This window comes from Typopeltis vanoorti, chromosome 9 (assembly GCF_054136105.1).
Source record: "Typopeltis vanoorti isolate ZY-2024b chromosome 9, IOZ_Tvanoo_1.0, whole genome shotgun sequence".
Lineage (NCBI taxonomy): Eukaryota > Metazoa > Arthropoda > Arachnida > Uropygi > Thelyphonidae > Typopeltis > Typopeltis vanoorti.
This window is the reverse complement of record NC_143557.1, coordinates 23,149,794-23,163,365: the sequence shown is the minus strand read 5'-3', so window position 1 is coordinate 23,163,365 and position 13,572 is coordinate 23,149,794. Positions and strand designations below refer to the sequence as shown.

General features: G+C 34.0%; 1 protein-coding gene across 1 annotated transcript in view; it reads right to left on the bottom strand.

Annotated features, from left to right (window-relative positions):
* The window catches only part of CCT7 (chaperonin containing TCP1 subunit 7), a 154,516-nt gene that overhangs the window by 23,815 nt on the left and 117,129 nt on the right, over positions 1–13,572 (bottom strand). The window contains exons 9-10 of the mRNA XM_090397352.1: positions 11,638–11,790; positions 1,531–1,682 (exon numbers count right to left, since the gene is read on the bottom strand). Coding sequence (XP_090253478.1) covers positions 1,531–1,682; positions 11,638–11,790 — 305 coding nt within the window. The remainder of the gene's footprint in view (positions 1–1,530; positions 1,683–11,637; positions 11,791–13,572) is intronic.

Sequence of the window (13,572 nt, the reverse complement as noted above, 5' to 3'; positions counted from 1 at the left end):
TTTCTTCATAATGCATTTCAAGATGATAAATAACAGTACAATAGCATGCGATATCTAGACATGATCAGACTAGACTACAGATATGAGAGTTTTGAGAAAAATAAGGAGAATGAACCGACTGCATCAACGGTAGAATCATATAAAAAATGAATATATTAGGAAAGAACTCGATGTTGTTAGCATTAAAGAATGTGTGAGCAGAGCTAATCTAAGGTAGCATGATCACTGAGAATAGGAGAGAGAGAGAGAAAACATTAGCAAAACATGTTTGCTGACAGGAAAAAGACCAAGATCTGGACGGGTTGATGTAGTCAGAAGACCAATAAGCTCTGAATATATTGGAGTGATGATAAAGAGCAGAGTAATCTGGTGAAAAATTGTTGGTAAGAGAGTAGCATCACAGCATCCTGCACTATTACAGTTTCCTGTAACCCCCCCCTCTCCAAGGGGACATACCAGGACTTTAATGTTGCTGCAGAAAATCTGAAGGCAGATCCACTTTAGAAATTCACTGGAAACCATCCACACAGAATGCTATCTTCACACCACATCCCTTCATATCTTTCACAGAACATTTCCCATCATTGGTCAAACATGTAGAAGTTCTGAGATCAGAAAAAACGAACATCTAAGTGACACTGCAATAAAAGGATAAAAGCTAGTCTTTAAGCCTTTGATGTGAACCATAATGTGGAATGCAATAATGACATGATACTGTATTTAGAAACAAATTTCCCTTATCATAACACATCAAAGAATCAACACACACGATTCATTCACATGGCTCTCTCAACAAAAACCAAAGGCTGATAAGATTTTTAAACACCAGTCTTTAGTTTTGTGAACAATTAATTAAAAATTGTATGTGACAATAGATGATACATGTTCACTCACCATTACAGATCTCATAATATTCTGTTTCATCATTAATGGTATGGTATTTGATTTAACTATAATCCATGTTTTCTTGTTTATGAATATTTAATTTTTTAGACCCCCAAAGAATCTATCAATCATTTGACTAGTGAAATCGATAAATGTACTTTTTTGATCAATCACAGTCTTTATAAAATTTTAAACAAACTCCTATTTTTTTTTTTGACAAAATATATATAACTGCATTTTGAAACACAGAGAACTGTCATCATGGTAATGAACATTCTAAAACAAACGGTAACAGCAAGTTAAACTAGTTCAACCAGATGATAGAAACAGTAATTACAACATTTATTATTTACAGTTTGTAAAGAATTAAGTCTGAATGTCATCTCATCCTTTTAACTGTTATTTTACTCATTTATTAACTAGTTCAGAAATGTTACAGTCTGCTCTCACTACAGAAACTCAGATGGGACTGCATGAAAAGTAGTGAATTTCCTTCAGAATATCTTTATGCGCATGTGGATTTGGTTCTGATGTTTCAGGAGTTTATCACAGTGAACAAGTTTGTGGAGATGAACATGAAACCAGTTTTTCTTGAATTAAAATATATTCTTAAAATATACTTAAAACCTAGTAATATCAACCAACCTGCAACAACTGCATCATTTTTCATTGCTCTTCTAACTATCATAATTGCATCATGTAATGATCTTTCAGTTTCTTCAATAAACTGTTCAGCACCACCTCTAAGAATTAAAGTGACTGTTTTTGTGTTAGAACAGCCAGTAAACATGTTGTACCTGCAATGGAAAATAACCAATCTATTACTTACATTTATAAGAGAGAATAAAAGTACCACTCATTATACATGGGATTGCGTTCTTGAGAATCACTGTGTATATTGAAAATGTTTACAATGAAAAGCATATAAAGAGGCTGAATTCCCAAATGAGCAAGATTCCAATCTTTCAATTTAATTGAAAATGCACCTATTTTTCATACATATTAAGACAGAGTAGTAAATAAAATTCAGCAAGTATAAATAAATAACTATTAAAGTAGTTCTTTCTTTTCAAGATTAATAGACCATAAGAGGTTGAAGACTGCCCTTTCAAGAATTTCTCAATGGAAACTTGACTTGCGGTATTCAACTTCTGATTGTAGACATCCTTCTCCCTTTCCACTTCAGAACTCCTCATATGGTGAGAGTCATGTTTCTTTGAAGAGAGCTATGGTCCTATCTATCAACTTAGAAGCCTTGAGACTTTTATTGAGAGTTTTTCATAGGCTCAACTCCACACGGGACTTGACTTTGATTCCTTACCAATGCGCTTTCCATTACCAGAAGATCTACATTACTAAGAGTGCAGAAGTTATTTGCAGTAAAGAAAAGGAGTAAGCACTAAGGACAAAAAATGGACAGTGAGCAACTGAACAAAACAGACAGAGGAAGGAAGACACATTTACAGACATAATACACCAGCCTCATAGCCTTAGTCATAAATAAACACAACAAACTAACTTAGAATTCTTGGTAATTTTCTGTAATTCTCACATTCATTCTTCTTTTTATAGCTTCGTACTACAAGAGCTGTTACTCCAATCATCCAAAATTTAACCTTCAAAAATATGCTGTACAGCTGCTAAAGATTTTACAATTCCATACATGTGAAATTGGTCAAATATTACATACTTCAGCTACTTTTGCAACAGAAACTCCTAACTACATTTTTCTTGAATATGCTTATCTTATTTAATAATGCGGGGTGCTTAAGGGTCAAAGCTGTATAACTGAGAGGAGACTTCGACATAGCCTTTAAAGGAATGCGGAGAACTGAACAGGGCTACTGACCTAATGTCCAATCCTCAGCTACTCGTGGTGCACTCTGTTGGGTATCTACTTGGATGGGCTCGCAATTTGGGATTTAACCAAGCAATCTGTATTCATCATCATCATCAAATTCCTGCCATGTACCCTTAAGGGGTGTACAGGATATGAGAGTACTATATGAAAAATATTACATCATTACTAACTTCGTATCTACAATTTCCTCCTAATCAGTATGTTACTTGTCAAGACTCCAACATTATCACATCTTATATTTCTATCGTCTAAGGCACTTTGTACACTATCAAATCACCTATATCTTGGTCTTCCTCTGGGTCGTTTTACTGCCAACCTGGCAGAGAACACTTGTTTTGTTAATCTTTCTTCGCCCATTCTGTTTAAGTGACTATACCACTTGAGATTAGCTCTGCTAACGCATTCCTGGATGCTGACAATGTCAAGTTCTTTCCTAATATCCTCGTTTTTAATATGATATTGCCATTGATGCCATCTGTTCACGCCTATAATCTTTCTCAGGAATCTCATATCTGCAGTCTCTAGTGTTTGGTCAAGTGTTTTACTTCTGATCCAGCTCTCAGATCCATAAGTTTAAATAGGTTTGAACATTGTCTTGTATACAGCAAATTGAGTGTTTCGACTAATTTCTCTCTTATTCCATATGAATTTATTCAATTGACTTCCCACTATACAAGCTTTGCTGATTCTGTTGTCTATTTCTATATTTAATTTACCATCTTCACTAAAAATCGCGCCTAAGTAGCTGAAATGTTTTACTTGTTCCACAGGTTCTCCATTCATAACACAGTTGACATTTTCAATGATTCTGCCTATTTTCATTGTCTTTATCTTTTTTATTACTGACCTTCATACCATCTCTATTACAACAGTTATTCAATTTAGTCAGAGAATCTTGCAGACTTGTAGCGGATTTATTTAGAAGTATAACATCATCCGAATAAAGCAAAGAGCTGACATTAACATCTCCAATTCTGATATCATCTTTAGTATCACTTTCCTTTATTATGTGATCCATATAAATAATGAATAACAGAGGGGATAATGTACATCCTTCAATCCTAAATGCTGACTTATAACTCAAATAAAGACTAAGTATTGCTTGATATAATCCCACATTGTCACCATATAACTGTAGCATATTGAATAGCTTCTCTCTTGGCACCTTGTCATATGCCTTTTCCAAATCGACAAAACTTAAATACGGATCTTTGTTATATTCCCATGCTTTCTTGACTATTTTTCATAAAGTGAAGATCTGATCATGACAGTCTCTATTTGGCCTCAATCCAGCTTGTTCTTCAACTAGCTCTTTTTTTTTTTCACAATTCTTCTCAACCTTTTCTCAAGTATACTTGCATAGATCTTGCCAGGAACACTCAGTTCCTGGCAAGATCTGTGCAAGTATACCCTACTGGAAATACAGAAGTATTTCCAGTAGGGAAATACTTCTGTAATTCTCACATTGTTTTATTTCCCTTTTTATATATGGGTACTATTAGAGCTCTACCCCAAACATCGGGAATTCGTCGATCTGTCCAGGCATTCTGAACTACGCAGTGCAGCCACTGTAAGACTTTTATACCACCATACTTCAGCATTTTTGGTCGAATATCATCTACCCCTGCTGCCTTAAAACATTTCAAGCCTTTGATGGCTTTTTCTACTTCAAGTATGGATATATATTCCCGAGTATGCCTGTTGAGTGCTTTTTACCACTGTGCCCTCACTGCTTGTTTCATTTAGCAGTTTTTCAAAGTTATTACTCCATACTTTAAGGATATCTTTTTCTTCTGTTTTCATGTCACCTTTATCATCTCTAACTCCTTTTACAACACTCTATCCTCCACTCCTAAGATTCTTCAACAACCTCCAGAATATTTTGCCATCTTTTTGATATTTATTTCCTATATGTTTGCCAAAGTCCTCTCATGACTTTTGTTTAGCTAGTTTTACACAGTGTCTAGCATTCTTGCATTTGTCTCTGTATTCTCTAAGAGCACAAGCTGACTTATTTGCCAAGAACTTTTGATATGCTTTCTTCTTTTCCTTCACTGCCTCTTTAATTTCCTGTGTCCACCATGGAGTTGTAATTTTTCTATACTTGCAGACAACTTCACCACATGCCTCTCTAGCTGAATCAATTAGGGCTTTCTTCAAGGCTTGGCTTGCAACTGAATCTCCAAGGTTTGATTCCTGTTCTCAAACTCTTTCATTTTTTCTTCAATAATCTTTGTGTATTTTAGTCTACAGTTCACATCTGAGAGCAGCTTAACTTTTATTTGCTTTAAAACTTTCTTACATGTCATTCTTTTCAATATGAAATTCAATTTTATCCTGCTCAAGACTAAATAGTGATCACTTCCAATTTCAAATTCTCTGTACACTCTGGTGTCCTGCATCAGGGAGAAAACATCACTATCATCAATAACATAGTCAATGAGACTTTTCTTATTCCTAGCCTCTTCTCTCCATGTGAATTTGTGCACATTTTTATGTTGGAACATGGTGTTAGTAATAACCAGTCCATGTCCTGAGCAGAAATCCAACAGATATTTGCCATTATTATTAGCTTTGCTCTTTTCTCCAAATTTTCCCAAAATATTTTTGTATGTCTCACAATCATATCCTACTCTGCTATTTAGATCTCCAACAAGGACAAGCCTTTCCTTTTTCATTGTGTCAGTTGCTTTTTTTAAAGCCTCAAAAAATTCCTCCACTTTTAACTTAGTAGAACCTTCTGTGGGACCACCATAGGCACAAATAAGTCTCACTGTCCAGTTCCCCATTCTCATATTTGCCCACATTACTCTACTTGAGACTGACTGCCATTCAAGAAGATTAGCCTTGTATTTTGTGATAAATACTATGGCTACTCCTTCTTTTCCTTGTTTTTCATTGCCTGAATATAACATTTTGTATTTATTGCTCAGAAAGATCTCACTAGTTTTTATCTTTTTGTTTCAGTCACCCCTATTATGTCGATATGGTATTTATCTAATTCCTCAGCTAGCTCCATTTCTTTGCTGGATGGCAAAGAAATGGAGTTAAACAAAGAGTTAAAGATCGGTACTATCAACATAAGAAGCTGACAGTACCGATCTTTTACTCTGGTCATTTTGAGTTGGGGTGTGTTTTCAGATTTGTTCCAGTAGCTGATTTTTCACTGTTCATCCTGGTTCCCTTATTCATTTTTTATTTTGGTTCAAATTGTATTCTTATTGGTTAAACCAAAATAAAAAAATGATGGTACAACATGACAAAATTTCATGACGACTGGGGCGTCGTCTGGATAAACAAGGCCTCCCGTTGTTTCCGCCAGGGAACCAGGGCGAACAACGAAAAGTCAGCTACTGGAACAAATCTGAAAACACACCCCAATTCAACATCACCAGAGTTAAAGATCGATACCATCAACATAAGAAGCCTGAATGGCAAAGAAATGGAGCGAGCTGAGGAATTAGATAAGTACCAGATCAACATAATAGTGGTGACTAAAACAAAAAGACAAAAATTGGCGAGATCTTTCTGAGCAATAAATACAAAATGTTATATTCAGGCAATGACAATCAAGAAAAGGAAGGAGTAGCCAGTATTAAACACAAAATACGAGGCTAATCTTCTTGAATGGCAGTTAGTCTCAAGTAGAGTAATGTGGGCAAATATGAGAATGGAGAACTGAACAATGAGACTTATTTGTGCCTATGGTCTCCCACAGAAGGTTTTACTAAGATAGAAGTGGAGGAATTTTTTGAGGCTTTAGAAAAAGCAACTGACACAATGAAAAAGGAAAAGTTGTTCCTTGTTGGGGATCTACATAGCAAAGTGGGGATGTTTTTCCCTGGTTCAGGACACCAGAGTGTACCAAGGATTTGAAATTGGACGTGATCACTATTTAGTCTTGAGCAGTATAAGATTGAATTCCATATTGAAAAGAATAACATGTAAGAAATTTTTAAAGCGAATAAAAGTTGAGCAGCTCTCAGATGTGAACTGTAGACTAAAATACACATAAATTATTGAAGAAAAAATGAAAGAGTTTGAGAACAGGAATCAAACCTTGGAGATTCAGTGGCAAGCCTTGAAGAAAGCCCTGATTGATTCATCTAGAGATGCATGTGGTGATGTTGTCTGCAACGATAGAAAAATTAGAACTCCATGGTGGACACAGGAAGTTAAAGAGGCAGTGAAGGAAAAGAAGAAGGCATATCAAAAGTTTCTGGCAAATAAGTCAGCTTGAGCTCTTAGAGAATACAGAAACAAATGCAATAATGCTCGACACTGTGTACAACTAGCTAAACAAACGCCATGAGAGGACTTTGGCAAGCATATAGAAAATAAATATCAAAAAGGTGGCAAAATATTCTGGAGGTTGTTGAAGAATCTTAGGAGTGGAGGAAAGAGTGCTGTAAAAGGAGTTAGAGATGATAAAGGTTACATGAAAACAGAAGAAAAAGATATCCTTAAAGTATGGAGTAATAACTTTGAAAAACTGCTAAATGAAAAAAGCAGTGATGACAGCACAGTGGTAAAAAACACTGACCAGGCTAATTTGAAGACTAAATTGAATAACTGTTGTAATAGATATGGTATGAAGGTCAGCAATAAAAAGACAAACACAATGAAAATAGGTAGAATCGTTGAAAACGTCTACTGCGTTGTGAATAGAGAATCTGTGGAACAAGTAAAACATTTCACCTACTTAGGCACAATGTTTAGTGAAGATGGTGAATTAAATATCGAAATAGACAACAGAATCAACAAAGCTGGTATGGTAGGAAGTCAATTGAATAAATTCATATGGAATAAGAGAGAAATTAGCCGGAACAGTAAATTAGCTGTATACAAAACAGTGTTCAAACCAGTTTTAACTTATGGATCTGAGAGCTGGGTCAGAAGTAAAACACTTGATCAAAGACTAGAGACTGCAGATATAAGAATACTGAGAAATATTAGAGGTGTGAACAGATGGCATCACTGGCAATATCATATTAAAAACGAGGATATTAGGAAAGAACTTGACATTATCAGCATCCAGGAATGCGTTAGCAGAGCTAATCTCAAGTGGTATGGTCATTTAAACAGAATGGGCGAGAAAAGATTAGCAAAACAAGTGTTCTCTGCCAGGTTGGCAGGAAAACGATCCAGAGGAAGACCATGATATGGGTGGATTGATACAGTACAAAGTGCCTTAGATGACAGAAATACATGTATAAGATCCGATAGACTGATCTGGAGGAAAATTGTAGATAGGAAGTTAGTAATGATATAAATTTTTGATGTAGTACTATCATATCCTGTACACCCCTTGAGGGTACATGGTAGGAATTTGTTGGTGATGATGATGATATAGCAATTGGAAGCCTTGGCATGAGAAAGTGCAGGGTAAAGAAGTCAAGCAATGCATTGAAAGCAATCAAGAGGTGTTTCAAGGAATTCAATATGAATTCCTTCATGACTATGAGGATTGGACTGAGGATGCAGTCCAATATAGACTGCATTCTCATAGTCATGAAGATAAATCAAGAAGATGGATGAGTAGTAACACCATAAATCTGGAATTGTATTATCTTTTGTTGGTAGGAATGATTAAAAAAATTAAATTAAGACATATTTCTCAAGATAAATAGAACACAGACATTGGGGAAAAAAAATTCATAGTGCAAAATAAATAAATCTACATTGAAATTACATGTATGCTTTTCACAAGAACCATTATTCTGTAAATGACTCATCTCAGACGGAGCTAATTAAGTTGAAGTGTTGCAGTTCTCTTGAAGAAAACATAAATGAGATCTTAACCTTTCCAGTAATTTCTATTCACCCAAGACAACAGATTATTACCAGCAGCTTTTCAATCTTCCTCTCGAATGTACACAAAATCTTACCATTTTTTATCAATTTTGTTCTTCCACGAGAAATAACGGGAATGGATAGTAAAATTTATAAACAGACAGAGAGAACCTCTATGGGGTCTCCCCTCTCACACCCCTCCTGCCAATTTTTTATGCAAGATTTTGAAAAACAAGTTCTTGACTCAGCCCCTCTCAAACCTTCTATCTGGATGAGATATGTAGATGATGCCTTTTCTATGTCAACTCAATAGCCTTCATCCAAGAATCCAATTTACAATGGGAAAGGAAACTAATAATAGTCTGGCCTTTCTAGACAACTTGGTCACCCACTTACCTAATGGTAACCTGTCCTTCTCAGCATATAGGACACCCACTCACATAGGCAGATACATTCACAAACTTTCTCATCACCCGCCCAGCCCTCTCAACAATATGGTGTCATAAAAACACTCATTCATAGTGCTTATAACCCTTGTTCCAATGAGACCTCTCTTGCAACAGAACTCAATCATATACACCACACTTTTCTATCTAATGGTTACAGTTCCCACAATATATATAAAAAAAAAAATAAATCATTCCCCCAATCCAGTGTTTCTGAAACTTCAGATATCTGCATACCCCTTTTTAAGTTTTTATTATTACCAAGTACCCCTTATCAAAATAATAATAATAAATAAATAAAGTATATTTCATTGTGGCTATTTTATTTGAATTTATATATTCATGTAAACAAGAAATATGATTTATTTTTAATAGAACAAAATTGGAATAGGTTCCTCTTCATTTCCTGTTCCATGAAAATCCACATTTCAAATAATTCATATCATACTTATGAAGATTTTTCATCTTCTTCCTAGTTAGTTCTCTAGAGATGTCAGACGACACACCCTTATCAATTTCATTTGATCCAGATACAATATCAATGTTTTCTTGTTCCTTACAGCTACTTGTATTTCCTATATTGCTCTCTTTTGTGGGTTTTAACCAATGATCCATACTTAAGAATTTGTAAGCTAAAAATATTACCGTATTTACTCGAATATAACTTGCACCTTTCCCCCAAAATTAACATTCACGACGTGGTGGTGTCAAGCAAAACCATATGTTGCACCGGCAACATATGGTTTTGCTTGAGTCTACACAGCAGTTTCTGTTGAAGGGGAGATGTGATTCATTAGTTAGTGCAGTTTTTATCCCAGTTGTCTCTAATTGCATTGTTTGTTGAGAAATATATTACACAGATTACAACACAATAAGGTACAGAGACATAAATGTCTCTGTACCTTATTCAGTGATACAATAAAACTACTCGTTTTTCTTGTGTCTTCAGTATAGTGACGCTGTTGAGGAGGGCGTGTTGTTTACCACAGGAAGCGAGTTACTGTCGCCAGGACGTGAATGTCGTGGCGATAGTAACTCGCAATTTGAGTAGGAGAATTCATACATAATATATAATTTATTGAAAAATATATATACATTTAAGATAATTCTTTTTTTTTCTTAATAATGATTCCATGTGTTAATGATGCATAGCCAAAAATTGCCACATATGCCCTGGGGGTATGCATACCACACTTTGAGAAACACTGCTCTAATCAATGACCTTTTCTTCATAAAGATTTTAGTAATGCTATCACTATCCCCTATGTCCGAGGCACACCAGAAAAATATCCAGAATCTTAAAGAAATGCAATCTTTGCACCATTTTCAATCTCTACTTAAAAGTATCTACCCTTATCTGCCATTAAAGAAAAATTCCCTCTCCTCTCAGTTCCAGGTGTATATATAGTTTCTTGTTCCTGCAAGTTGGACTACTATAGACAGACATAGAAGAACGAAAATACACCTGCAGTCATGACTATGGTCAATCTGGCAATTTGGATGAATTTATCATTGAAGGAGATAAAACAGAAGTGGTGAAAGTTATGATTCACTGGAGTGCAGAATAAGAAATGATAGGTCAATGTGAAGATGAAATTAAAAGGATAGCAATGGAAAAATAAAGCTATGTTAAACTTGACAAAAACTATGAAAGATAGAGATGTTAGGCCATGAACGTAATGGTATTTCCAGTAGTGATGCACGGATGTGAAAGCTGGGTCATTCATTAAGAAGAAAGGAAGAGAGAAAGCAAACTGATTCAATGAATTATGAATGTGAGAATCCCATGGACTGCAAAAATGACTAATAAGAAGGTTTTAAAGAATATAAACACAGAATGCTCCTTAGAGGCGATGAGATCACTAAAGAGAAGTTAATGCACTGTGGCATATTACGTGAGTAGATGAATCATTGGACATGGCAGTTATGTTGGGGAAGCTCAAGGGTATGAGAAGGAGAGGAAGCCTGCAAAAGAATTGGATGTCAACATAAAGGAACTTACAACTGCTGACAGAAAAGACAAGAGGCTGAGTGAGATAGAGAGCCTTTGTTCACAAAATCATTAAGAGTAAGAAATAACTGGATGACACATAACAAACAACATGCATTCAATAGTAGTATACATATAAAAAAAAAATTAAAAAAATAAAAACATTGCAGTTGCTGACACTTTCTGCAACTGCAATATTACTTTGTATTAATGGTTTAAATTCATAAAACGAATCAGAATTAATAATAATTTTATCTTTATGATATTTGTATGACATTTATGTATTTTTATTGCCAATTCCACATTACTAATTTCCCTTAATAATAATTAAGGGAAATTAGTAATGTGGAATAATGCACTCATAATGCACTTCTTTATGGAGGAAGGGGTAAGAAATCAATTTTAGCTGAGTAACAAAAGTGGATCAGATGTATAATCTTTAGAATAATAATCATAAAATAAGCAGTTTGTTAGGAATGCTGATAATACTAACTCCTTTTTGACTTTTTGTAATAGTGTAAATTCATGTATTGCATTTAAAAAACACAACAGGATAAAAAAAAAAGAAAAAGAAAAAGCATGCAAGTTAAAATCTTTGTGCAACATATCTTACAGTTTGCAAAATGTTCTAAACAAAACTACAACTGTAAAATAACTTTTACCTCTCTCCACCAATCTGCATTTCTTCAAAAACTTCACAGGTTCCTAAATTACCATCATTTAAATCGAACACTGTAGATAAAACTGAACCTCCACAAGCTTTCATAGTTCTTTTCAAATCATCATCTGGCACACGACCAGCACAAAACATGTCTCTGAAGGGAAGAAAGAGAAGTAATTTATTTACATAATTTACATAAACTTTAATCAAGTAATAGTAATGACAGTTACAAAATTATAATTTGTATGAAATAAATAAATTTGTTCTTTTATTAATTTTCACGGCTTGTGAAAATGAATTGCTTGTCTTTGAATACTATAAAATGTTTGAACATCTGCAGCAGCAAAATTATATAACTGCTGTGTTTCTAAATTCCTCATACAATTATGAAGATACTTTTAGATATGAAGATATCTGAAAAAGAATGTGGAGAAATGACTGGGTTTATGATTTGATGTCCACTCCAATTCTTGTGGTGCATGTTATTATTAGTCATACAACTAAACTAAGTTTTAAAAGAGGTAAACCGTGAGTAGACATATCGATACAAAATAAATAACGGAAAAAACTCACGTAGAAAGATTATTTAATAGTAAATACTATTAAATAATCTTTCTACGTGAGTTTTTTCCATTATTTATTTTGTATCGATACAACTAAACTATTCTATATAGTTCAACCAAGAAAACACACTTTGCTATTCGTATAATTCCTCAAATATAATACAATTTCATGCCAGCTAGAATATTATTTAATTATAAAACCTTACTGAGAAACTAAGACAATGATGATAGCAAGCAGTTACTGAAACAAAGGACAAATCCTGTGTGAAAAAATTGACATTATCAAATAAGATCTTAGGCGATAATAATTACAGCTGATTCTCACTACAGCAAATTGATCAGGGACTACAGGAACTGTGGTTAGTTTGCTAAATGAATTTCTTTGAGCACAGCATTGTATCTATGTGGCATTAGTCAGGACTTTTGAGCAGTTCGTTATAGTGAGAGTGAACTGTCTAACATCATTTATCTGAAGAAAAAAAAAGATGGGTACTATAATATTTAAGACTAATATGAAGATAATTCTGTAACTGAAGACAACGTCAGCTTCTAAATTATCTTCATGTTAAGCTTATCTAAGGTAACATCCAGTTTTTATTTTCCTATTTTGAGATTCTCAAATTTCAACATAGAAAAAATAATGCAGCTTATGCCTAAACTCACCAAAGGTGTAAAGAAGAAAGAAAAGTATTTGCTGCTTATTATGAGGCGAATAGAGAACATCTGTAGATCTAAAGAAATAATTTAAGAAAATTTGGAGAAAAAGAAATAGTTAAGAGCAATGGTAAAATTACACTAGACTTTTGTTTTGAGCATGTCTTTGACATTACATAGACAAGCAGATAACATATAAGGAATAAGGAAATTCATATTGACTGCATTATAAATGATGTGTGCATATCTCTATTCATGATAATGCATTCCATATTCAACAATTATGGGCAATAAAATGAACAGTATAACGAAAGTTTTAAAATTATGTTAGATAAATCACTCAGAAAAACACTGAGCCCTTTAGAAGATATAAAGGGGATAAAATATTCTGGATTCCACTAAAGTAAGTAATTAAAGATTATAATAGAAATATAAAAACTAAAGATATTCTAGGTACCTAGTTTAATTACTCTGGAAAGTTATTAAGTGGTAACAACAATAAGAGGAAAAGAAAATATTTCCAAAAAATGCTGCAATTAGTATGTTTGATTACTGGGAAAAAAATTTGATCTAAAATACAATATGACAATTCATCTAGTCCTCATAATAAAGACCAAGCTAGCCAAATGCATATAACATTATATAAATCAAGTGGTTATTTAATCCAGCATTATTTTAAAGTGTACAAAAGGGAGGATTTTCTAATGACCTAAATGGCA